The 27,071-nt window shown below is 37.8% G+C and overlaps 1 protein-coding gene across 2 annotated transcripts in view; it reads left to right on the top strand.

Moving 5' to 3' along the window:
- The window catches only part of DSCAM (DS cell adhesion molecule), a 460,003-nt gene that overhangs the window by 415,813 nt on the left and 17,119 nt on the right, over positions 1-27,071 (top strand). For both annotated transcript variants that reach the window (XM_090122754.1, XM_031612462.2), the window contains 5 exons: positions 4,897-5,073; positions 11,236-11,266; positions 17,153-17,268; positions 20,429-20,578; positions 24,212-24,409. In XM_090122754.1, coding sequence (XP_089978880.1) covers positions 4,897-5,073; positions 11,236-11,266; positions 17,153-17,268; positions 20,429-20,578; positions 24,212-24,409 — 672 coding nt within the window. The remainder of the gene's footprint in view (positions 1-4,896; positions 5,074-11,235; positions 11,267-17,152; positions 17,269-20,428; positions 20,579-24,211; positions 24,410-27,071) is intronic.

Raw genomic sequence — 27,071 nt, 5'->3', positions numbered from 1 at the left:
CAGACAAGGGAGAGTGAAGCTAATGGCTGTGGCAGATGGCTCTGTCATGCCCAGCAGTCGGGCACAGGGAATGGAGGAACTGTTGCATCCTGCCTTTCTGCCAGGGGTTACTGCCTGCCCCTGCAAAGCCGGAATGAGAAAGTGAGAGCAAACACTCCAATTTGTCAGTCACTCCAGCTCATATCCTGGCATATTTATTGGAAATGATGGTGGCACATGTGTGCTTCTGCTGACTCTATAGTAAGGAATGGCCATATTTCTGGCAAAAAGGCTGTACAGATGGCTCCAGATGGCAATCTTTTGAATTGCTTTAGTGTGAACTGCCAGAGCTTTTCTGGAATGTCCAATATAATACATTGCTGTGTTGCCAGGGATATTGTGCTGCACTGTGCAATCACTTGGCTACATCTGTACTGTTAAATTAAACAGGGCTAGTGAGCAAGTTCAAACAAGAGCTGGTAGCTGTCCAGCTCCAGCACCCCAATTCTAACCATTCATAAATCTGTAGTATTAACGTGTCTCCAGTCACAGTTCTGGCCCACACTGAGCAGCACTGTCTGGGACAATAACCTGGTACGGCTCTGGGAAGAACGGGCAATTCCCAGACAGAAGCAGCACACAGGGGATGAAGGAATTGTCATATCCTGCCTTTCCGTCAAGGGTTACTGCCCACCTCTGTAAAAGCCAGAAAAAAAGGGCGAAAGCAAACACATCTGTTTGCCAGTCACTTCACCTCTGGCTGTGAATCAGGCAGGGCTTAAATCTTTGCATCTTACACATACTATAATGCTACCACAGCCATTGCAGGAGCAGCAGGGTCCTCACACTATTTCAGAGAAAAAATAATTTTGTCTCAGCACTGAAGGCCTGCAAGTAACTAAGGTCCAAGTACTTCTTGTACAAATGCTGATAGATCTTGCCAGGTAGACCTAGGACCTGTTTTATTAAGTGGTAAAGATGCTGTCAATAATAACTCATTCAAATATTATAGGCTAACTTCTTTCCATTTTACTAAGCTTACCCTCTGCCCTTTCCAGTATTTTTATACCAGTGACATCCAGCTTCCAACTTTTGGGGATATTTATTTATTTATTTATTTATTTTCTACAATGATTGCCACATATATATGTCTTGGGCAGTCTAAAGCTGTAACTTAGAATGGAATAATCTGCAAATGCAGGTCTGGAATATTAAACTTTTACTGAAAGAACTGAAATCAAACTTTCCTTAAAGTGCATTGATCTGAAATGTCGTCAGACTCTGTTTTTTCCTTAGATGATGATACAAAAATTTCATTTCACATATCATGACCTACATGGCATTTAATCTTGAGTTACTGTATGGCATCCTTAAAAGTGAGAAAATGAAACAATAAAAATGGTTGCAGCATTAAGTTTCCTGGGCCACTGCTTTTGGTCAGCTTGAAAATCTCTTATTTATGGCATCAATGGTTTTGTTTGTCAAGCATGACTTGTCAAGACTATACTGTTCCATAGAGAGGCACTATGATCTCAAATAATGACCACAAGGTTGAGGGGAGAAAACATGAGTGGAAAAGCAAATTTCAGTTTCCAAGTGTTCCGAATTTGTTAGGTTTGATGCAGAACTGAAATGATAAGTTCATCCATATTACCATTTTATTACGTGTATTCCCACATAAAAAATTTTATGGAAGAGCTATTTCAGTGCTTCTGAAATAAAAGATATCTCTACAGAGTCCCAGCTTCCTATTCATTCATTCTTGATACACTGTGTAGGCTTAAAGGAGCTTCAAAGCTGGAAAATAGTGTCTGATTAGACATAAACATTTTCTGCCAGTAATTCCTGCAGAATCTTTTTGCTTTCATAGAGGGAATTTTTCTTTCCAAAAAACCACAAGTGGAAACTTTTTGGCCGACACTTACTTTTGAGTGCCAACCTTACCTCTACCACTGATTTCTCCTGTGATGTGAGATTAGCCCCTTCCAGCTTCTAGGGGTCACTGCTGCCCTTAAGGTAAAGCAAATAGAAGAATACGTCTTTGAAGATTAGATAATGCTCCTGTGGATGCTTGAGGGTATAAAATGCTAAGAACAAGTCCGGAACATTAGCAGTCTTAGGTAAAGCCTTCACAAACTTTGTAGAAATCCTTGAGTTACATCCTCTTTCAGTCAATCTGTTTGAACTGCAGTAGCTGGCTATTATCTGCGCTAGAGCTCCTGAGAAATATCGTGCTATGTATTGTTAACCTGAAATCTCTTCATGGAGAACTGGGTCAAAAGGTTAATGACAGATCTATGTGCAGATCTTTGCTTTCTGTTCATAGATATTTCAGCTAACCACTTTCAGCTTGCAGAATATTGTGACCTCCTTGCCCTTTGTTTTTCAGAACATTTGCACTTAACACTTAAGGAGATATTTTTAGCATTCTGCAACTGTAGTATATAGCACTGCAAAATAGCTTCCTGACTCAGAGATCAGCTACTCAGTAGCCTGACATTAAATCAGATCAGCTTGGTAGCTGCTCTAAGCTATGCTAATTGATTCTCACTCACCAGGGGACTTCCTAGTGTGAAGAACAGTCAGGACACTGGAAGACCCATGACAGATCTAAAGTCACATGAAGCAATGGGAGTAAATTGGGTTAGAAACATATTTCAACTCCTATGAAGCACCAGTTGCAGGCTAACAAAGGATGATGATTAATTGACCTGAAATTAAAAATAAATGCATAAATGAATGAATGAATAAACAAACAAATAAATAATCCCAATTTGTTTGAGTCATTTTCTGGGAAAACCTTTTACTGTTCTACTCTTACCCATAACGTAGGAGAACAGACAACAGATATCAAAATGGTGCTTTCTATCTGAATAGTAGTTTGAGGTTATGGTAAGTCTTAATTCAGTACTGTTTATCTGCACATGGATAATGTGAAGGATACATAAAAGCAGTTTTTTCTTTCAGTTAAGCTTGTCAGTAGTGGTATAAGGTTTAGTTTACTTAGAAGATCTATGCAAAAATGATATTCACTTGCCTAAATACTTAAGGTTTAGCTGAAATTGAAGCCATTTGATTGAATCAAAGTGTTAGGAAGATCAAGACACTATTTTAGGTAATACTGAACCCAGCAGTCTTTAGCCAACTGTGTGACTCTAATTTAGAATTTGGCCCTTTAATATTTAAGGAGATTTAGAGAAAGTTATTGCTGTTTCCTTCAGGAGTTCATAGTTCTTTCATTTCTCCATCTAATCATTTTCTTTGCTTTTAGAGTAGTGCAAAAATGGTATCTCAGTTAAGACAAGAAGAAAAAATCCTACTGTTTGTTTATTCCAAACCATGGAAAATTAGAAAAATATTCAAATTGTATCTGTAAGAAATATTTACTTTGGAAGTACCTGATGTGGATGGTTGTAGCTTTTCTGTTTATCTCCATCTCTTGAGGGAACTATTCTTCTCACTATATGCAACTCAAACAAACAAACAACTCCTCTCCTCTCCTCTCCTCTCCTCTCCTCTCCTCTCCTCTCCTCTCCTCTCCTCTCCTCTCCTCTCCTCTCCTCTCCTCTCCTCTCCTCTCCTCTCCTCTCCTCTCCTCTCCTCTCCTCTCCTCTCCTCTCCTCTCCTCTCCTCTCCTCTCCTCTCCTCTCCTCTCCTCTCCTCTCCTCTCCTCTCCTCTCCTCTCCTCTCCTCTCCTCTCCTCTCCTCTCCTCTCCTCTCCTCTCCTCTCCTCTCCTCTCCTCTCCTCTCCTCTCCTCTCCTCTTTTCTTTTCTTTTCTTTTCTTTTCTTTTCTTTTCTTTTCTTTTCTTTTCTTTTCATACTGTATGGGATATCGATATCCCATCTATATCCATAATGGGATATAGCTATACCACACAATACAGCAATTAAAATGTAAAAAAAGATGTGTCTGTTTTTCTACCTCATCTTCCTATCCTTTTAGGAAGCAAGTAGCCAATTTTATGTTTCAGTAGCTGGTTAAAATTTAATAGCTTCCATTGACAGTCATCACAGTTCACAATACTTGTGTATTTCTATCCATTTCAAAGAAATCTGTGTTTTATAGCCTCATTTGTAGTTGCATGCAGCAGTTTAGTGCTAATCAGGAAATGGGCGAGAAGCCTTCCATGACTAAACAGCCTTCCAAAGAAAGTGCTGTATTCTTCTCACGTCCTTCAGAAATAAAGGAAAAAATAGGAAACTTCAGGTAATACATATCACCAGGAAACCAGATATATTCAAAATGCAAATATGTCCCAAAATGAAAAAGCGAGCTGCCTGCCAATGGAAGTACTTTGTAGATTCATTTCCCTCATTTCAATCTCAAAATTTGCACATTCCTATCCAGTTTTGGTCTTCTGTTTTATTGATGAGTGTAACATCAGACACTTTGTAGTGAATTAGCATCAGATTGCCCATCTGAATCTAAGATCAATAGCGCTGCTGAAACCCTAAGATGTGATAAAGGAATATTTCTGGGTAGAGGATTCATGTGATGTCTTTAGCACAAAGTGTGTGTTGTCATACATGTTCCTTACAAAGAAAAGCCAAGCAGAGAGCATAAATCTCTTACAGCAGTGCTATTTTTCTGTTCTAAGAAGTAATATAGGCAGGTACCAATTCTGTGATCTCTTACAACTTTGTAGTGATATGGTACTACTTAAAAATTGATTGCAGCATTATCTGTGCAACAAACATGGACTTCTGATAATCTCTGCAGTCAATGGCACACATATCTGCAAGACTGATTATGCATGCATGGCCATTGCACATACAAGCATTAGCATCCATCTTGAATATGATAAGTCCTTTTTAATGTTTTGCATGTGGTGAAATCATATAGTATGCTGTGTTTCCTGAGAACTCAATATTTTGTCTTCATTAATAAGCATCTAATGTCATGACCCTGTTTCCAGGTACAATCCCTCCACTTATTAAGTCAGTTGTGCAAAGTGAGGAGGGGTTGGCAACCAACGAAGGGCTAAAGATGCTGGTGACCATTTCCTGTATCTTGGTTGGAGTCTTACTGCTTTTTGTGATGCTGCTGATTGTGCGGAGAAGGAGAAGGGAGCAGAGGCTGAAGAGGCTGCGAGGTAAGATGAGCACTGTGTCACATTTTATTCCTATGTGTGCATACTTACCAAACATGAAAGTTTAAGTGGCACTGCATGTTACCAAGTGGTATTCCCAATGAACATTATTTTCCTGTAATATGCAGCAGGTAAAGCATATAGGTTTTTTTAATATAAATTCCATTTTTCATGTTATAGTCTGGTAAAAAAAACAACAACAACAACAAAAAAAACTCCTGTGTCCATTGTTATTATTTTGCATGAGAGAAGGGAAAGTAGTTCTCATGGCTGATGTCCTCTCCTCTCCTCCCCTCCCCTCCCCTCTCCTCTCCACCCCTCCCTTCCCCTTTTCTCCTCTCCTCCCTTCTCCTCCCCTCCTCTCCTCTCTTTTTTCTCCTCCCCCTCCCTCTTGTCCCTTTTTGCTCTGAATAAACTAAAACCATATTTTCGAAGTGTAAAATCAGGTGTTCTGAAGATGAAGAGATTTCAGATTTATATCAGATATTATCACTGATTCCAGAATTATAAAATGAAAGTCGGGTAGAAAGCACATCCCTATTCTATTATATTATCCTGTATTTTTCTCTATGATGTATTATACCAAAACTATTACAACTTTTTACTGTTCATTGACCTGTCATTGTCACTGCCCTGTTATTTTCTCTAATCTTTATTCAAAATCATGTTTCCTGTGTGAATGAGCCTTAGATCTGCGATTCATTCCACTGTATTGGTTTTCTAGTAAATGCTGCCAGATGAGCCCCAGTGAGGTGTTTGAACCTTGCACTCTGCCACTTCTGCTTTTGGTCGTGTCATTTTGCAGTAGCACACAATAGTAAACATTGCACTGAAAGTACCTGGAAAAAAAGCCATCCAAATCACAAACTGAATAAATGGCAACATCATTAATCATCCACAAACATGATTCTGAGAGTTTCCAAGAACCACCAAAATGCTTAGTTATTCGTATTTTGACCAAAATATGCTTATGATATTAAAACCAGAGTCAATCCTGGGTATTTGTTCTCACCTTAGCATCTGTTCTTCTCTCTTTTGGGTCTCATTTGTCTCTTGTAATAGTATCTTGGATATTTTTGCAACAAGGACAGAGACACAGAGCCCCCAGGCATGGATAAATTCATAGATCAAAGAGGACAACTAGCCTTATAGTTCAGATACTGCTCTGAAAATTAGGGCATTTTGATTCTTTAGCTTGTTGTATAATAACTTTCTCATGTGAAATCTTTTAAGTCATTTACCTCTGAGCAATACTTTCTTCATTAAATAAATGGTGGGGTAACTGCAATGAAAATGCTATTATCTTATCTTCTCAGAAATATTGTGTAATTCCATCCAGTAATGAGCAGGATATTTTGAGCAATTTGGCTCCAGGAAATCATGGTTATGCGCATCTAGTCTTTTCTTAAATTCTTGAGTTGCAGTCCCTTAAGGAAGGCTGATGATCACTGGCCAGTATGGCTTTGCCTAACTTATCTGAATGATTTTCTCTCCGAATATAGGAATTTAGAAAAATAACTTCTGTTAAACATAGCCATTGACAAAGAAATCCTTGCTACTTTTGAGAGTCATCGGTAATTAATTACCATTTCTGTAAAGTTACATCTCACTTCTTATCTGAATTTTTCAAGCTATGGCTCAACATTGCAGCCATTTCATTCCATTATACTTCTGTTTGTCAGACAGGGACAGAAGTTCTTTTTTGTGTCACATTTTCGATCTTTAGTGATATTCTTCTTATACAGTAGTGATCAAGTGATTTCTTAATATTTTCAATGCAAAGATAAACAGATGTTGAATTTTTCTCTGTAACTATCCCATCATGTGTTCATTTTATGGATTTTCTCTGGTTCCTCTGTAATCTCCTTGTAATTTTCCTCTTCTGTGTATGCTAGAAATGAACTTAGCATTTCAGAAACAGACAATCAGCACCAGATATGGAGGAAAAGTCTTTCTTCTTTTACCTTATGTTCGTCTCTACATACCTTCAAGGTTCATCTTTTTGTCTCTAACATCATCCTAGGACTTTACTTTTAACTTCTTGTCCATTAAGATCATCCTTCAGTTCTCTAATTACAGTACAGTAGGATAATATTCTCCACTGTATAGCTAAGGCATGTATTTTTGATCACCACATACTAATATAGCTAAGTCACTAGCCTACCTAATGGTCTAGATTGGTGACTTGTTTTTTTCATTGTATTCTAGCTAACTTGTTCGTGTCATTTTTTAACATCAGACATTATCTTATTTACTTCCAGACTGAGGATGGTACCAACAGTGTAATATCCTATGATATATGAGAAAAATATATACTCTGCTTAAAATTATATTTTGATATTTATCAATCTGTATGTTGGAAATCATATATGATGGGTAATTTTTTGCATCATGCATTCTTAGTAAAATCACAGAATCATAAAATACTTTGAGATACCAAAACTTTAATATGCAGAAAAATAAATATAATATTTAGAAGTTATCTAATCCTATTTCAGTGGGAGTATTTTCAATATTATTAAATATTGAGAATTTTATTCTGATAAAAATACAGTCTTATCTTGACATGGCTGATTGATGACAATTCTATATTTATTAGTCTTAATTATATAGTTTACTTTCATTGATTTCATCAAGCTTCATACCATTTTTTTCCATCAGTTTGTTCATTCCTAAGATCAGATTGATAATAATTGTTTGTTGATTGCTTTTTGTTGGCTTTTTTTTTGTTGTTGTTGTTGCTTTTTTAAGAATGACTTATTATTAATCATATTTTGCTCTTCTGGAGAATATTTCATGTTCTAAAAGTCTTTATTACAATCAAGATTACTGTTTCAGAGAACCCCTTATTAAGTTATCTAAAAACTCTTGTTTGTGCATTTTCCTAACCTCCTAGCTATTAAAAAAAAGTTGTACTATACTAGTTCTCATGTTCAACTTTCTTCTGAATTGGTTTTCAAATGGAAAATATCTTGTTATTATCACTCGACATGAAACACCTGGTGGTGTTTCTTGAGGCACAGGACTCATTTTTCCTAAATCATGATATTAAATCCATCAGTTGCTTTCCTTCAGTCTACATCAGAAATAACAATTTATACCATGGGTTTTTATGAAAGATATTATATAAGTTACAAATGTAGTTCTTGCATTTGTAGCTCCAAGAGATGTGTTTCTTTGAATGTGCTTGACAGAACGAGCGGGAATTGCAGATTTATTTTCTGTACATTCTTCATTCAGACTTGGAGATTTGTTCTTTCAGACGAGGGTCATGGTTTCAGTTTTTGTGGAGTAAATGTAGCATAAGAGCAGTAGTCTTTCTTACTCTTTTTGTTTCTTGTTTTAGCACACTGGAACAAGTAAATCTTTGTCTTCCTCCTGTACCACATCTAGTATGACTTATTTCTCCAGGAGCACTCATTTCAGAAGGAAAGTCTAGTTTTCAGCAAAGCCCTTATTTTTTGCCTACTTCGGTAGTTCCACAAGTCAAGGCACAAGAATATCAACTGACTGCTGGAGTTCATGAAACAGTGGAGCAGATCAATTAGAACAGATAAACCCCACGACTTACTCTCCAGTATTAACCTCTGGAATAGTCTTCCTGTTGTTTTTACTCTCATCTTAATCCAAGCAGAAAGTGCCAGTGTAGGGTGGTAGTTCAAAAGCGGCAGCATGCAATTTGAAACTCTATTGTGGACCCTGGTTTCTCTCCCAAATGGCAACATGTTAAGCATTTTAGAGAAGTGAATGGAAGTGAGGGCTGTTGTCTGGTCTGTGTCCAGTAAAAGCACTGTTATCTTTACTAATGCTGCTGTCCACTGCAAAAACTTGCTTAGTAAGTTAAACTCTGCTGAATTCATTATTTTATTTTCTGCAGTACTTTTACATTCAGATATTGACACCTAACGTAGTCTTTCATGATGCCTCACTATTTTGGTTGGTGATGCACAGACAATATCCTTTGCATTTCTTTGAGCAAGAATATGCGTAAATGTGCATTTGAATATTGGTCACATGTAAGTGATAGGTTAACATCTTTCCCAGGTACAGCATGGATCATAGCTGTATGCTGTGTGGCTTCTCAGAATGTACGAGGGAAGTTGTTTCAATCATAGGGAAGAAGCACAAGAGTGAACGAACCTGTGTAGATCCTCAGAAAGTTTTCACCAAAGTGAGCGTTTCCTTCTGAGCTGGTCACTCAAAGCATTTAACAATCTAGTCAGTACAGCTGAGGAACTGCATTACATACTTCAAAACTCTGGAACTTCTTACATTTTTATACCATTTATGGTTGGAATAAAAAAAGAAAAAAAGAAAAGAAAAAAAAAAAAGAACAAGTTGGACCTGGACTTTTTATTTATTTGTTTATTCTTTGACAGATCTAGCTCCACTTCTGGATCCTTTGAAGTCAGTAGCCAAACTGTCTCGGATTTTATTTGGGAGTAGCAGCATGCTGGTAGCTTGGTTTATGACTGATGACAAAGATGTCATCATATCATACTACGTAGTACCACTTAGAAGAGTGTTCACAGAAAATACCACTCCCAAGCAGTACAAAAAAGTACAGAAAGTCTGTATGCCTAAATGGAGTACTGTTTGGATAAGATCAGACATCACAAAGAGCCCTTCCCTTCAGCAGGAATTTTCCATTCTTTGTGCTAAAAAGGGGCGAGGGAAGATTAAAAATAAAGGAATGAAATAGGCAGACATAGAAGGAGCACAGTATTTCAGCTGCTACAGTAATAGGTGAACCATAAAGCCTAAGACTGGCAAGCTGGCATAGCATCAGAGAAACAGAACGCAGAACGTTATTAGAAGATGTTTTGTTACGAATGAAAAGAGCACTTTGTTCATTCCTTTTAAGAATTAATATAAATGTAGTTAGAGTGATACATTAAGATGGTGGCTTGTTTTTGCGTGCAATCTCTGAATTTTAAAGGCGAGATACTTAATGATATTACTAGCAAGGAAATTGCAGTAGGTGTAGGAGACCCAAGAGGTAATTAATGAATAAAAAGAGCTTCAGAAGTGAGAGGAAGAAGACAAAGACAAATTCAGTAAATATCTTTGAAGACACAGGTAGATTTACAAGCAGGAATTAAGAGAACTTGTTCAAAGTTTCAAATAACTAAAGAGTTCCTTCAAGATTTGGGACTTCAGTGGTTTTCTTCTCAGATTTGCTTCACTTGGTTGCACAAAAGGCTGCTTTGTTACTGTGTGATACTGTTACTTAAGGACTCTGAACTCAGAAGTTTTAAATGAGTTTGTGTAGTTGCAGACTGTAGGAGAGCAAAGTAAAGCTCTCTTTTTTTTGCCAGCTAATATTACAGCAATCATTATTTGTGTGGATGAAATTTCACAGGAAGCTACTCAAGGAATACTGGGTGAACCAACTTTCAGCTGTGTCCTTTGATCTGATATTCACCGGAATATTGATATCCCCACAGGTTCTTATGTTAATAACAGCAGCAGTGACAACAACAGGAATATTTCTCCTTCAGCAGTGCCTCATTCTGCAGTGCTGCTCCATGTGGGAATAAGCTATCTCCTGTTCAGTGTACAGACTTCTGATGACCCAGAAGTTGTTTTGAATTATTACTCATGGAAAAGCATTCATACCTGAGAGCAACCAAACAAGCTGACTCCTTGGAGATCTCCCTTGCTTAGACCTCTAGGCAGTCGGGTTTGGTTTGAAAATGGCAGACTGGCAATTGCTCATCCAGATCGGCTTCTGCTCCAGCCCAGTGATGGATGTCAGCATTTCTGTCTTCTTCACTCACTCACTTGCTAACCATGGCATGAAGAAACAGTCTTGTTGTTCAGCTGCCTGCCTCCACTTCTGAAGAGTATCTGCAGTTTTTTCTTTTTTATTCTATGCTCACTCTTCTTCAAATCCAGCAGTTGTTAGCACATCTCTGAGAATTTTCAGTGCAGTTGGGGAATTAAACAGGGCTCTTTTGGGGCAAAAAATTATAATGTACTGAAATGCAGTTTCAAAAAGAAATAGGATTTTTTAGATACATTTATCTTTGTTACTGATCCAAGAATTGACAGTACTTTTATACATGGCTGATTCAAGTAACTCCTAGTAATCTGTCTATCAAATAGATTTTCATTTGTGATGTAGATTGATATCAGCCTGACATCTCTTCTGTTTTCTTCTAGATGCAAAGAGTTTGGCTGAAATGCTCATGAGGTAAGAATAAATTTAATGTTTTTAAGTTGGAAAATATCTGTCAGCTATGACACTGTATTTAAACATTATTTAGAGACCAAAGAAGTAAGTCTTATATTGCTAAAACCTTTCTCAAAACACACCATTTGTCTGTTTGCTAAGAACTAAGACACATTGATACTTAGAAATAGGGGGAAAAAAAATTGTGGACAGTGTCTGTGAATGTGAATACATCAGTAAAAAAAATGAGAACTATTGTATTAGTGGATTAAATTAGAGAGCATGTGTTGGTCCACTTAGACATTTTTTTTCTGTTCAGAAAAACATTTTCATAATATGTGCCAAACTAATTGCTCTTTAGAATCACGGAATCACCAAGGTTGGAAAAGACCTACAAGATCATCCAGTCCAACAATCCACCAATCACCAATAGTTCTCACTAAACCATGTCCCTCAACACAAAATCCAAGCATTCCTTGAACACCTCCAGGGTCAGTGACTCCACCACCTCCCTTGGCAGCCCGTTCCAGTGCCTGACCACTCTTTCAGACAAGTAGTATTTCCTGATGTCCAGCCTGAATCTCCCCTGGCACAGCTTGAAGCCATTCCCTCTAGTCCCATCACCAGTTACGCGAGAGAAGAGGCTGGCCCCCAGCTCACTACAACCTCCCTTCAGGTTATTGTAGAGAGCAATAAGGTCTCCCCTGAGCCTTCTCTTCTCCAGACTGAACAATCCCAGCTCCTTCACCTCATAAGGCCTGTGCTCCAGGATGTGAAACTACCCAAACTTTTCAGTTATATTTATGTAATATTTCAGTTATATTATGTAGCTGCTTATACCCTAAGGTATATAAGAGCAGAAAATCCACTTATTATTTTTCAATTCTGTTCCATCAGTTCAGGAACCAGAAATCTAATTTAGTTGTGGAATTGCAGCAGAATGACTGTTCTGGCATCTCAGTTTCTTTAGAGATGGAAATTTCATATCTTCTGTGTTTACTGTTTTGTCTGGGGAAAACATTGAACATTTTAAACTGATGCGTGTATTTGAAAATGAGATCAACAAGGGTTTCTAGGTTCAAGAGTTAGCTAGAAAATCTTTTTTATTTTTAAGCAACACATTGAGAATGTCACAGATATTTCGTCAAATGAACTGTACTAACTTATGACAAATTTCATCTTCTATTGTAAGAATACACTTACCCAAGATATGGTGACAGATGGTTTTAGTGTGAACTCAGCTCTGTGCCATCAGTCTGCAGATACACGTGCATAGTCCCATTGATTTTAACAAGACTGGTCATGAAGGTCAGCTCATGCTGTTCTTATTTGCAAGTTAGAAACCTGCTAGCAGTAGGTTGCACATTTAAACAACTTCAAGAAGATGTGCTGTGATATATTTTCATGCCCCCCAAAAAAGGCACAGTTTAGCATATGCATTGTGTCTGTTCTCTAAAGAAACCTTCTATGGTCTTGTATAGAACTACTGGATGAAGATATGTAGTCCCAGTGACAACTACACATAATATCTCTGCGATACTGGTAAACCTCTGCCTTAGCTCTGCTTAGCCCCACCAGTCTTACCATCTCTTCTGGAAAGCCATTTCAGAGTCTCATTTCTCTGATGCTTAGAAAACTATTAAACTTCCAGCATAAATGGCCCATTTTCCCCTCTGCCAGTGCTACCATGAGCTTACAGAGCTTTTTACCCTCACCACCTGATACACTAGGAGAGCAGTTGGATCCTTTCCCAGTCTTTGGCTGAGAGCTGTCCTTCTGCATAATTTTCTACCTCATAACTTGGATCTTTCGAAGTGATGCTGTTTTGGGGAGCTTTCCACAGGCTACATTCTCAGTTGATACTGATATAGCCATGAAATAACTACAACCCAAACCTGAGCCACCAGCCATCATTAGATCACAGAATTACAGAACTGTGAGGGCTGGAAGGGACCTCTAGAGATCATCCAGTCCAACCCCCCTGCAAAGCAGGCCCCCTGCCACGGGCTGCACAGGTAGGCATGTTCCTGAAGATTTAGTATATTTACTGTCAAAGGATAATAAAGCTCCAAAGCACTAGTGACCTATTATAAAGCTCCTTACGTCTTGTATCTTTTAGATTTCAACAAAATCTGCTGTGGTACACTTATCAAGAGAGAAGGTTGTGCCTTGTTCCTTGAGTATTGGACATAGTGCATTCCTGCTTGCTAGGAAGGGCTGAGGGATGGGGAGAGCTATGTGTACCTTGCCCTTTGAGGAGATTTTTATGAGTGTGTAAAGCAGATTAAGAATGGAGTTTTAGTCTTTGCTTTGAAAGTTGCCAGCTTTGGCTATTTAAGTCAAATCTCTGGGGAGGAGGGTAAGCTCCAGCAGTTAGCAGTTTGACTGGAGCTGCACAACTTGTTGGCAGATACCTTAAACAAGCAAATAAAAATCCCTGCTTCTGTAAAATGACAGCTTTTTGACAATTCTTTGCAGTGAAAAGATAGATACAGACAAGTTCTTTGTAGTAGTTCTCTGTGAATTAGTATAGAAATTGATTGAGCATTCTAATTTTGAACACAGGGTGAAGAATATTTTCTACCTGAATATCCTTTTGTCTGACTGTTTACATGATTTAGTTTTCCGTATATTTTTACAACCACCAATGTAGATATTAAGAAGCAGTGAGGTGGCTTAACTCTTTGCCAACATGCAGAATGACTTTATGTAGTGCCACATTTAATCCCTTTACATATCTGGTGCGTTCTAACACTCCACTGTTCATACAGACACTTTCAGTCACTCAGATCAGTATTTTTTTTTTTTATTAAAGATTTAGAAAGATTGTTTAATGAGGGGTTATTCTTTTAATACTCTTTTAAAATACATCACACACGGTATTGCTCTGGAAAAGGGCTTGTTTATCCACAGACCATACATACAAGCTGTTCCCTGTCAGACCCAAAGGAATAGGTGTTTCCAAGTATCTGCCTATAATAGTGACCAAAAGCAGACTCTTGGGTAGAGTAAAAGACGGCAGCAAATAAATACCGACTCATTCCCCAGACAAAATTCCAATCCCCAATAATTTGGAGCTCAGAGATTCATTGAAATATAGAGAATGAACTGTATTACACGTAGACCCTTACAGAATCCAACAGGTAAAGAATAGCTATAGCACATTTTTAAGTTTTGGAATTCTATATCTGTAAGAGAATGAACATGCAATTAGATGTGGTTCCTCCCTTCAAGAATTAGGTGTTAGACTCCACATCCACCAGGCTGCTAAAAGTTTTAGATAGCTGGATTTTCCTAGGTTAGAAAATACTTGGGCACCAAGCTTATATTGCAATCCTAAAAATCTGTGCTTTGCTGCCAAGTCCTGGAGGCACTTAATTGCTGCTGGCACTTCAGTTTGTTTTTTTTTTTAAGTTGAAAGTTGAGCTATTATGGACTACAGATAATAATTTAAAATTCATCAACTAGAAAGAGATAGCATGCTAATCAGCAGTAATATTTTTGCCATTGCCAACTGCTCGTCCTGTGTTTGGACACTCCATACCGCTGTGCTTCTACATAGAGGAGAATTAATTAGACCAACAAGAAAGAGAGGAGAGATCACCCATGATGAGGCAAAACTCAAGATTAAGAGAGAATTCTCCTGAGTGTAAAAAGGCCTGGGTTTCATTTCAGACTTGAAAAGATTTTCCTTGCATTTTGTACTAAAATCTCCCTGGTACCAAGAATGAATTCAGAGTTCCCTCTGGAAAGGTGAGCAGTACACCTGCAAAGGTGTGGAAATGTCCTCCTGCCCATTGTGGCCCAAACACTTATTTGTGAATAGTCAAATACTTTGCAATAGTGGGGGTACAGAGTGTCTGTACTGCAGAAATGCTTCTAGCTATATCCACAATCCTGAAGTCTGCATCCTCTGAGGAAAATATGTCATTTAATCACTTTGCTTCCTATGTCTCTGGTGAGCAGACAAAGGGTGCAATGCATCTACTGGACTTAATTTTTATACTGCATTAATTGTGTATATATCTGATGCATGTATCCAATAATTATTGGATCATTGATTATTGTTTGAAATTGAATCTCTTAAATTCAGTTTTCTACTTGATCACAGTTTTGCTGTATGGTTTTGGACAAGCCCAACGTAGCCTGACTTTTGAAGGACAGCATATTTGGTTTGCAGATAACACAGGAGTTTCTGATTCTCTTAATATTTCTGTAGGTTGAGTGAAAACAAGTAGGAGAGTGGCACCTAATCCATGCAGAGACTTTGCAGAGACTTCGAGAATATCAGCATGGAGTTTATCTGCATTTTAGAATCCTAAATGTCTGTGAAAATTTATGTGCTTAATAAGACACTGTGACTACTATTCTCCACTGATTATATATAGAGACAAGTCTGGCAGCCCTGGGTAGCTCTCCTGATATTTTGCTTCCAGAGTGATTAAATGAGGCACCAGTTGTAGGCTGAATGCATTTCAGTTATCCATCTGTAATCATGGCAATGGTGATGCCTGATCTCTGAGAGATAGGGACATTAAAGTCTGTGAGATGTCATAGATAATGATCGTGCTGGGGAGCACAAGAGCAGTGTAACACAGAAGGTGAGAATCAGCCAGAGATATGCACCTGCGTGCCTTGAAGATCTTCAGTGTGTGTCTGAATTACTGACCATTGAGTGACGAGGAAATTCCTTATAAGAAGGATGTAGGGAAACCTCCCAAACCTGGAATAGTTAGGTGGAGACAGAGCAGGAAGCTCAGGCAGATTACCTAGTAATGTGGGCTCATCCAGCATACATCAAAGTACAGTAAACTGCAGAGTAGAGGCCCTCACTCAAGAAAGAAGTGAGCTTATCATCAAGCAGCTTAATAGTCCTCTGAAGATTCCATTTATAACAATAATTCATTGCCAAAGGGCTATTAAACCGAGTGATTTACAGCTTCTTTACACCAGAAAATGAGCCTCCACTTGAATTTTAAAGCTCTTTGATACGTGAGTACTTGGATCATACCATTAGCTCATTTAGCTCAACTTTCCTCAGCCACCCTACCTGAACAAGTATTCGGAAGTATTTCTTCTCAAAGGAGTAATTACATCTGAAAGGGCAAAAAGTTCCTGGGTTTTTAGTGCAATCTGAAAATTTCCTGGTGCAAGCTCTGTACTGGAAATGATTATAGCACTCCATTTTACTGTGCAGTTTCATTTGCTTTTAGAAGACAGCTTATTTAAGAAGTCATTTTCTGGTACACAAACTTCAAAATGAAATTGTTTCAATTTGCATGATGATAAAATAATTGGTTTATATTCTTTTGTAGAATATTGCATCAATCAATTAAAAATAATCCATGAATGCAAGCAAGATTTGCAGTTTTACTTTCTCAACATCAATAGCTAAAACCTGTATTTATTTTATGTAATTTGTTAGTATTAATGGAATCCCTAGCAATTTATTTGCTTTTTCATTTATCAATTCTAGTGATATTTGGAATTAATCTAATGAAAAATAATGAAAATTTGAAAAATAATTAGAAATTACAAGACATCATTTTCCTACCAACCTGTTCAATCAGCTACATATTTCATTACTCACATTTGTGAGGAATGAAAGAAAAGGTCAATTCTACAAACTTTTAATTAATTTCATTATATTGCAACACTTGAAGAAAACTGTATGAAATTTTCAGGAGATCATTGCTGAAACAAATAGACCAAATCTTTCTGCATTAATCTAACATAAATAAATACCATATATTTTTTCTGAAGAGGGAAAAATAAGATGTATTATTATTTTGCTGATTATTATTCCATTATTTTTAGTTTAAGATGGACATGTTTCTATTTAGGAAGTCTTCAAGTATCTTTTCAGTCAGGCTAACTCTTAATATGTTTACCTTTCTTCTGTTTCAGCAAGAATACCAGGACATCAGACACACTTAACAAGCAACAGCAAACACTGAGGATGCACATAGACATTCCCAGAGCACAGCTTCTGATTGAAGAGAGGGACACGATGGAGACCATTGGTAAACTCTTGTTGGGCTTATTTTTACTGGTTAATGTAACAGACACTTCAGATAGACATCCTTTACCTCACACATTTCCTCTCTCTGCAAACATCAAGAAAGAAGACCTGCAGAGTAATTTGGCACATTTGAAAAATTAACAGTTTTTTTCTCCTCTGAATTATCTTCTGCTTTATGTGCTTTCAATACTATATTTAAAATAATTCAGGACATTAGGAAATTGAAACTAGTGGAAAGAACAGCTTGAAGAAAATGGAGACTGACAGTTTAATTATTTTCATTTTAATTTCTCTTTTGGCCATGACTACATGGCAGAATCACAGGCATTACTTATAAGGAAAATGAAATTCAGAAACTACAACACTGGCATTCAAAAGTTTTGAACAACCATCTCCTTAAACTTACATACTGCATATTGTATCCACCTTCTTGTATCAAATCATACAATCAATATTTTGATTTGTTTTCAACTTCTGTGTATCTATGCAAAATTCAAGTCAGAATGTTTCAGTTGTCAGAAAACAGTATTTCTCATGTGGCTGGCATATAGCTGAAGTCTCATGTAAACAGATTCATTTGCTTTTTTCAAACAGTCAAAACACAACATGTTCCTGATCTCATGGCTTCATGGGTACACACTGGAAAGACCTTCCAGAATGACTGATCTTACTGAACTTACATCTTTTGGGGATCAAAATCTATGCAGAAAAAGAAAATTGATGGCTGAGAATATAACAGTATCCCAGGGACTGTGTAGCTGGAGAAGCCACCATGAACTGGAAGCAGCATCTCTCCATCTCCTACTCATACTCATACTAGGGGAGGGACAAACTTCTTCGGTCCTGTATCCTGTCATACCTGAGCTAGTCTAGCATGGTGGGCAGTTAACAGTGCAGTGGATTTGAAGAAGAGGAGACCTACACTCAAACTGAGACACACTTTTTTTTTAATTTAAATTTTAATTTAAGTTTACCTATGTTTGCTGCTTTGATGTAGTGTATTGTGCCAGACTTCATCCTGAAGAGAGTTTTTACTTTTGATTTACAATTTATTGCGAAGCAATACATGGTTTTGGTAGAAAACCATTAGTGCCTTAACTATAGACATGCAATTTGTCCCTTGGAAATAGCCAGCTCTGCTCGAAGTACTCAGAATAAGCAGTCACTTTGGCAGGCTTTGACATAGTTTACTGCGAAGAGGCTTTATTTCCAACCTGAACAAGAACTCATCTTCTGCCAGACAGAATAATTTGATTTCATAATGTTCTTCCTATTTATGGCCTTCTTTGGATAAAAAATGCTAGATATGTTTTTGTGCAGAATTGTTCATATAAATAGTGTCTCATCAACCTAAAACAAAATAAAAAACCCTCAAAAAAAGACACCACAACCAACAAAAAAACACAACACAGGAATGTTTAGAAGTGTATCAGCCTGTGCTCAACTGCAAATGCATAGAAGCCCTATTGCTGCCATCGCCTCTAGAAATGCATTATAAAATAATATAGCATAGCATAGCAATAACTTTTTGTGGATTCTATTACTGCTATAAATGGCTAAAAAGATAAAGAATGCAAAAGAAAATATGATAGCATGTATATAGTTGTTCTGTGAGCACAAATTCACTGGGAATTTTATCATTGTTAAGCCTTCCACAATCAAGAAGATCAAATCTCTCTCTGAAACAAAAGAAATACGATTTGGAGGTCACAACTGAGAAGAAAAGTAAGTGCAGTATAGCACTGGCTTTCTGCAGGCAGCACGATCTCTGTAGAAATTTGATGAACATATTTTTCTCCACAGAGAGGCAATAAGCAGCCAAACTACAGCAGCGAAGGTTGATACTCAGTCATTCTTTCCATTCCTTCCAAAGGTCCAGCTTCATCTCCCATGCTACCTTTCAGCTGACAGGAAAGCTCACAGTCAGCTGGACTGACTATATTGTGAGAAAATCATATGATTTGCACAAAGCTCCCAGAGATTTTTTTTCAGACCTACGGTAGGTAGTGAGGTTTGTTACAGGCAGGACTCTTTAGTTCAGAGAAAGATGGTAGGACTAAGTCTTTAGCTTCTAGAAGAGCAAAACACTGGACTTAAGGATGCTTAGCTGCCTTACAATAGTATTTCCATTGTCTTTAGTGGGGTACTAAGTTATTAAATCTAGGAAAATCCCTAAGACAAGGCTTGGGTCATGGTCACCCCTCTGCGATATTCCCTGTGTGGAGAAAAAGCTGACTTGTAGAGGGTTAATTAGCAACATTATATGAAGACCTCTTTTTGGAAAGACATGGGTGATTACACTGAGGACATTAATAATTATGCTAATGAAAATAAATGAACTGAATATAAGCCTTATGAGGAGCGGCTGTGGGAGCTGGGATTGCTCAGTGTGGAGAAGAGAAAGCTCAGGGGTGATCTTATCGCTCTCTTCAACTACCTGAAGGGAAGTTGTGGTGAGGTGGGAGTTGGCCTCTTCTTCCAAGTAACTAGCAATAGGACTAGAGGGAATGGCCCCAAGTTGTGCAAGGGGAGGTTCAGGTTGGACATCAAGAACTACCTTTGTTCCAAGAGAGTGGTGAGGCAGTGGCACAGGCTGCTCAGAGAGGTGGTGTGGAATCACTGTACTTGGAGGTGTTCAAGAAATAGGTAGATGTTGAACTGAGGGACGTGGTTTAGTGGGAAACATTGGTGATAGGTGGATGGTTGGACTGGATGATCTTAGAGATCTTTTCCGACCTTGATGATTCTATGATTCTATGAACATATTGCTGAAGGGATCAGCTGAGCTCTCCAAAAATGAAGGGCAAGAGGGCAGCATTCAAAAGACAGAAGAGAAGGAATTATGGCCAAAAATATTTATACAAAATTGAGCTTTAGAAGGATGCTTAATGGCCTGTCTTGGTTGCACAACTCCAAGATTAAATAAAATGAGGAAAAATACACCTATTCTTTATTTTTTTGTGAACTTTGAAATTTAACCTAGAAGCTCCCAAGCTGCTGTGCACACTTCAAAACCATCTTCAGCCCTGAACAGAGGTGAGATCTTCCACTGTCTTTGGTGAAGCCCAGCTGAAAATAAGTTTGGGAACTTACACTAAAGCTATTATGTGAACAAAAATGAAATACATTTTTCAAAATCTGATGGGTACTTTTGCTTGCAGATGACAGATCCACTGTTCTACTAACTGATGCTGACTTTGGAGAGACATCTAAGCAAAAATCACTGACCGTCACCCACACTGTACATTACCAGTCTGTGTCACAAGCTACAGGACCATTGGTGGATGTCTCTGATGCCCGGCCAGGAACAAGTAAGCATATAAGAGAATATGTTATCTGGGGAGTAGAAAGTGGTAAGAAAATGAATATGGTGCTCCTGCATCCTCATGGGGTTTTCTCTGAAAGCTGAGAGAAATCTATTTAGGTTAGGAGAGAACATTTTTTGTACAACTGAATTTAAGGATTCAATATGGTAAAAATTGTGTATGTATCTGAAATGCAAGTGTAATTTGAAATAGTTCATACTTGGTTTTAATAAAACCAAATGCATGGTAGATTTTAATTTCTAAAATGGATTGAGTAAATTAGCTTAATGGCTTTTAATGCCTAATATATTTTTTTTTTAGTGAACAATCTATATTGTATTTCAAAATAAGTCCTCTTTCCTTACCTCTCTGTCAGGGAAGAAATGAATTTCACATTATTGCTTTTCTGAAAAAGTCATATTTCCAGTTTTAGTTATTATGGTGAATTATTTTTTTCCCAGATATCTTCATACAGAGTTATTCTTATAGTGATTAAAAGCTATAATAAATTAATACACTTCTGCAAATCCTTCTTAATTTTTCTCATGAATGTATTCCATATCTATGCAAATGGAAAAGAAATTGATCAGATTGATGGAATATATAAAAACTATGAACATTACAGAAATACAGTTCACTAGCAGCATCCAATCTCTGAAATCTCTTGGATTATTTTCATTCCCTGACAGTTTCAGAATTTGTTTACTTGGTGAGTCCGGTGAACATAAATGCTGAAAATTCATTTGTGCCTCACTTAAAATGAAGACTATTTTAAAAATATTCATTTAGTCTTTATTACCACACCAGTCTTTATAGATGACAGCTGTTGTATTCCTGACCTTGCTGATTTTCTAACTCTGTTAGTTTTAAATTGTGGTTCATTATTTCTTGAGAATTAGATTAGTACCATCATGTAGAATTCCTTTTTTGTTTATGGAGAGTCGTGACATTTGCATTAGGAAACTCAAGATACCTTTATTTTTCTTCTGGAACGAATCTTTTCTCCCTCCTTTGGTCCATGTACACATGGCAAACCTACCCAGTAAGAGGAAAAAAATCATCCAGATTTCTGTCACGTGGATAGATCAAATTTGGATGAGTAACCAATTTGCAGTCCATTCTTTTTCCTGCCTTTTCTAATAAGGAAAGATGTATCAACCCAAAATTATCTGCCTGTCCCATGGCACAGCAGTCTATAGCACTGGTTTTTTCCATTCCTCATCTCTTCATGTGCAGTTATGTGCTTCAGTCCACTGGATACATGGAGAAATTTGCTTCAAATTGCACTGGGGCTTAACTAGTAAGTAGGAGCATTATCTGTGTTCAGCCCAGCAAGAGAAATTCATCAACACTTTTGTTATTTGGTAAAGACCTGATTGCAGCAGTGCACAGAGCTGGACTTGAGACACTAATGTAGCTTTGAGAGAGACTACTACAATATCTGTAAAGCTGCTTGTGCAGGACACATGGCTCAGGTTGCAAACATGCCTGTCCGAGCACAGTCAGACCTAGTGGTTGCCAAATTTTCCCTTACAGCTATTTCCAAGTTGTTGTGTAGCTCTTTTATGCTTACGAACCTTTTTGTGTCATGAACCTTTTTGTTGCTCACCTCAGCATTCTGCACTTCTGTTTCTGCATGTGACAGCAGTGATATCTTAACAGCTGGGGCACCAGATGCCTTCTGTTTTCCATCACACAGGCAGTGGAGCTTGCTGAGTCCTGGCTACGACGTCCCTTCTGCAGGCATGCTGCTCGGCACATGCTCAGCAGAACCAGCACTGACCTTCTGCACGACAGCAGCAGGCTCTCCCACCCTCCTCCATGAGTGAAGTCCTAGTGAGTCAGAGCATCAGAGAAAGGTTGGGGTTGGATGGGACTTCTTGTCCAACCCCAGCTCCAGCAGGGACAACCAGAGCAGGGTGCCCATGAATATGTGCAGGCGGCTTCTGAAGATCTCCAAGCAGGAAATTCCTCAGTTTCTGGTCAGACAGTGCCGGTGCTCGGGCACCCTCACAGCACAGAAGTACTTCCTAATGGTCAGACGGAGCCTCTTTTGCTCCAGTTTGATCCCATTTCCTTTTGTCTTGACACGGGGCAGAGCCTGGCTTTGTTTTCTCTATTCCTCTGACAATATATTGATAATAATCCTCCCCACCATGCCTTCTCTGCCCCAAATCAAACAGTCCCAGCACCATACTCTCTGCTTTCCCACCAGCACTCTCCTGTCCTTTGTGACTTCCCTCAGAGCAAGTACATCTTCTTGCTTCTGGCCATGCAGGAGCCACATACCAGCTTTCCACAGCTCCTACTACCAATGTTTCATACTGACAGACTACACTGGGTGTGTTGTGCCAAGTGTGCTTTTGGATGCTATCCATGTGAAGGTGTTACATGCTGCTATCAGGAACTATCGGGATCAATTATCAGTGGCGCTAAGTTCATATTTTTCCACTGCTGTTGGGGGGGAAGATGTGAAATGTGAGACAGAAAAAACCATAAATGGTCTGTTACCTCTTTACATATTCTTATTGGGAATCCTTAGGCAGAAGAAATGTTCAGAGTCATTATCTGGATATTGTTGGTTTTATTTTTTTTAAATTGCTTCTGCTAAAGTCTGTTACCTCGAAGACTGACAAGTGCACCATTTGAATGTCAAAGAACATTTACATAGATTTGAATTTTTCATTTCTAGTACCCTTTCTCTCTATTGTTAGTAATATCATTTCAAAAGCTGCTAAGAGAATTTTTTTCAGTGCTGATTTAGTACCTTCTTTTTGCTTAATAATGTTTTTTCTATTCCACTTGCTTTCTTAGGTACCAGCATCACTTTTACAGAAGAATTATTTGTTAACAGAGTCATAGAGGTCAATTTTGGTAGATAATTCATTTTCACTCTGTTGGTCACCAGATTTTCTCTTGGGCAATTAAAAAAAAAAAAAAAAATATATATATATATATATATATACATATATTGCTGAGCTTACATAAGTAGTAGTAGATTTTTTAAAGATTAAGACACTTTACTTATTTTTTATCTAAATCGTCAAATCTTTATGAGCTTGTCACTACTGAAACTCTGTGGGCTCTGATATAGGCTGTGTCTTAAGTCCTGACTACTTGAAAAAAAAAGATCTGGGATCTGTAGCTGATCAGTACCATATTAAAGTATTAGAGAAATGGATGGAATAGGAAACTATGCCCCCACATTTTTGAGCACATGTTGTTACAAGCAGAGGAGTTGCCTGGTGCAGGAGGCTTCTGAGGACACATCAGTGCTAATTTACCTGAGAATTCACTTGAGATGTGGTGTGAAATCCCTGACCAGGTCTATTTGCTCTTCCACTTCTTAGTAGTTTTGGTGCCTGAGAACTACTTGTGTTGGAGTAATGCCCATGTCAGTGAGAGTCTGGTAGGTTTCTCCCTTTTTAAAATCTATGCTTCCATTAGAAAGAGAGTATTTTAAAAAATAAATTAAAAAAAAAAAAAAGTGCTAGCTCCTTGATAATTGGATGAATTGAATTAATGAATTAATTCATTTTCTACAAAGTATGTTACGTATCCTTTATTAACCAACATGAGTCCCTTCTGAGAGGGATTGTCTATTCAATAGCAAAGACCTCTCTCTGTTACCTATTGCAGATCCTACCACAAGGAGGAGTGCCAAAACTGGACCCACAGCTCGCAACCGCTATGCTAGTCAGTGGACCCTCAACAGACCTCACCCCACCATATCAGCTCATACCCTCACCACAGACTGGAGGCTGCCCACTCCCAGGCCAGCAGGATCTGTGGACAAGGAAAGCGATAGCTACAGTGTCAGCCCCTCACAGGACACAGGTATAGGGCTAGCTGCAATAGCATTCTTGGTCCGTTATATATTTCATTTGGTGCTTAGGTGCTGTTATTTGTTCCTTGTTAGGGTGTTTTTTTCAGTAGGCTACTCATAACAGCTGCCACAACTGCATATAGTTCTAGTGAAAACAAATACTGTTACTTTAGTTTCTCATGCTTCATGCATAATAGAATTCTTTGAAAGCGATGGTAGTAATTCTTCTGGTTGCCAAAGCTCTGTATTTTCCAAGTCTGAAGGAAAAAGTAGAACTTGCTGCATGAAATAGCATTGACCAGGAAGAGACAATATTAGCAACCAAGAGTACAAATTGGTCAAAGGTGGAGATGGTTTAAGACTTGAGCTACACCAAGGTATGTTTTTTTTTTGTTTGTTTGTTTGTTTTTCTCCAGCCATGTAATTTGTTTGTAAGGATAGTCTAAGCTGAAAATAAAAGGAGAGAGGAGCATCTGCAATTTGAGTCCAAACCAAAATCCTTACATAATACTAAATATTGTAGCATCTAGCTCTAAGTTTCCTGAGAAACAACATAGTTTTTGTTCCTCTAGATGTAAGTGAGGAGAAACTGAATACACATTATACCTGTCTTCATTTCCTTTTGATGTATTGACATTATAAATGGAATTTTAATGGAAAAATAAAGCTATCTCCTTCTGCCCTACTCTGAACCAATGACAAAATTACAGGGAAAACGAATGAATAAATGATCATACAGAAGAATAGTTAGGAAGCAAACCTAATAAAGATTACATTTGAAAAAAAGGTAAAATATTTTTCAAATGTAGACCTGACAGAAATGAATCTGGGCATGTTCTGGCTTCCTCAGAAGAATTGCCTATCTCCTCTCCTGATTTGGGAGAAAAAAATGTGGGACAAGTAAGAGAACTCTGTATTAGAGAGAGAGAGCAGTAGATGGAACTGCCTTTCACCATTTAAAAAAAACCAACAATGTTACTAGTTTTATTCTCTCTATAAGAACAGGGATCTGATTTCTCTTGCATCCAGTAGGTTGAAATTCTCATCTCTTCAGAATTCATTCTCTTAAACTTGCAGACCAGCTTGTTGTCTTCATAGAATAATGCCACTCAACAGATATCTCCAGCCAACTAACAAACTTCTCATTGATTTCTTCAGGTAGAAGGATCCCAAGTCTTTAAAAATTGGTTCTAACAGCTTTTTATAATAATAATAATAATATAAATAATAATAACATAAGAAGGAGGCGTTGTCTCAGAAACACTTATTATAGACATTCCAGATTTCAGACGTGCTTGCCTTTTGTCACCCAAAATTATTTTCCAATGAGCATGGCCAAGGCAGGGAATTCAATTTGCTGTCTAGTTTAATTGACAAACTACGTGCAATTCTGTAAACAGGCTTCATAGCCTATGTTTTAGCATCGCTACTCTCCTACTCCTTGTCTGCCCTTGAATGCACAGTGATTTATGTAATTGATCTTGAGCTTTAGATCATGTTCAAGAAAGGATTCCTTGCGGCGAAATGTAGCTGTAATATGCCTCTTCATCTCTTGGGAAAGAAGAGAATCAGTGCAACATAAGTACTTCAGATGTTTAAAATTTCTGAGTAAACCCAAGTAAACCACATGATATATGTAGCCAAATTATGTTTTCAGTAATCAATTGAACTAATATGCATCTTTGAGCACTTTTCCAATGCTATGTTCAGATTTTTCAATCCAGTTGATGTTATTGATATTTGGCAGAATTTATCATTTCATGTCAAAATGATTCCAGCTTTACGAAGTAGTAGTTTTTAAGCTTAGTAGAAATGTCTTGTAGCAATTCATACCTATAACTAATTTCAGGTATTCTAATTAGGGGCCGTTATAAATTTTCCGATGAAATTATACTTCTTGTTCACCCTGGGCTTGGATAAACTTTCATCCTATCTAAAGTAGATGTAAAGTAAATGTTCAAGCTGGCCTTCCTGGAATATCTGCCCCAGGGTTTGGAATATGAGAGACTGTGAGTCCTAAACCTCACGGATCAAACTGAGAGTGCTGCATGTAAACAACACCAGCATTTTTACAGACACTGCTTCAGACCACTGGGAAACAGCAGCCTTCCAGGAGTTTCCAGTTGATGAGAAATTTGAAAAGGCATTGTTTTGGTCTGATTTACAAATCAAATGTGAAAAACAGAATTATGTTTCTGGGCAAGGGAGTGGGAAGTGAATTAAAAAAGAAAAGCTTTGCTGAAGTTCTGGCCAGCTCAAAATCTTAAGCAAGTTACAGCATATTGTTGAAACACTTGTCATTTTAAATAGTGCATGGTCTTGTTTGCAAGTAGCAGGACTGTTCTTTTTGTGCAGTGAAAACTGGTGCAGGAACTCCAGCATACAATAAAAAGATGGAGATCTACAGTAAAAACACAGTTGCCTCTAGATGCTATAGGATTCCCATTTCTATGAATTAGCTATTACATTAAGCCTGTTTATTGAACATCACCAATGATGTCTGGAACTGTACAGATCTTATAAGAAGACATGACCTCTGCCCAAGCAGTTTTTGAAAGTTCTCTTCTAGCCTACAGAAATAGAAGTATGATGGGTGCAACTGACCAGTGATTTGACTCCATAACGAAGCAGAAACCAGTGCTATGTTTCCAAAATGTTAGAAAAGGTTCTAGG

Source organism: Phasianus colchicus, chromosome 1 (genome assembly GCF_987193195.1).
Source record: "Phasianus colchicus chromosome 1, bPhaCol1.hap1.1, whole genome shotgun sequence".
Classification (NCBI taxonomy): Eukaryota; Metazoa; Chordata; class Aves; order Galliformes; family Phasianidae; genus Phasianus; species Phasianus colchicus.
The sequence above is the reverse complement of the archived record's forward strand: the minus strand, read 5'-3'. Positions and strand labels throughout refer to the sequence as shown.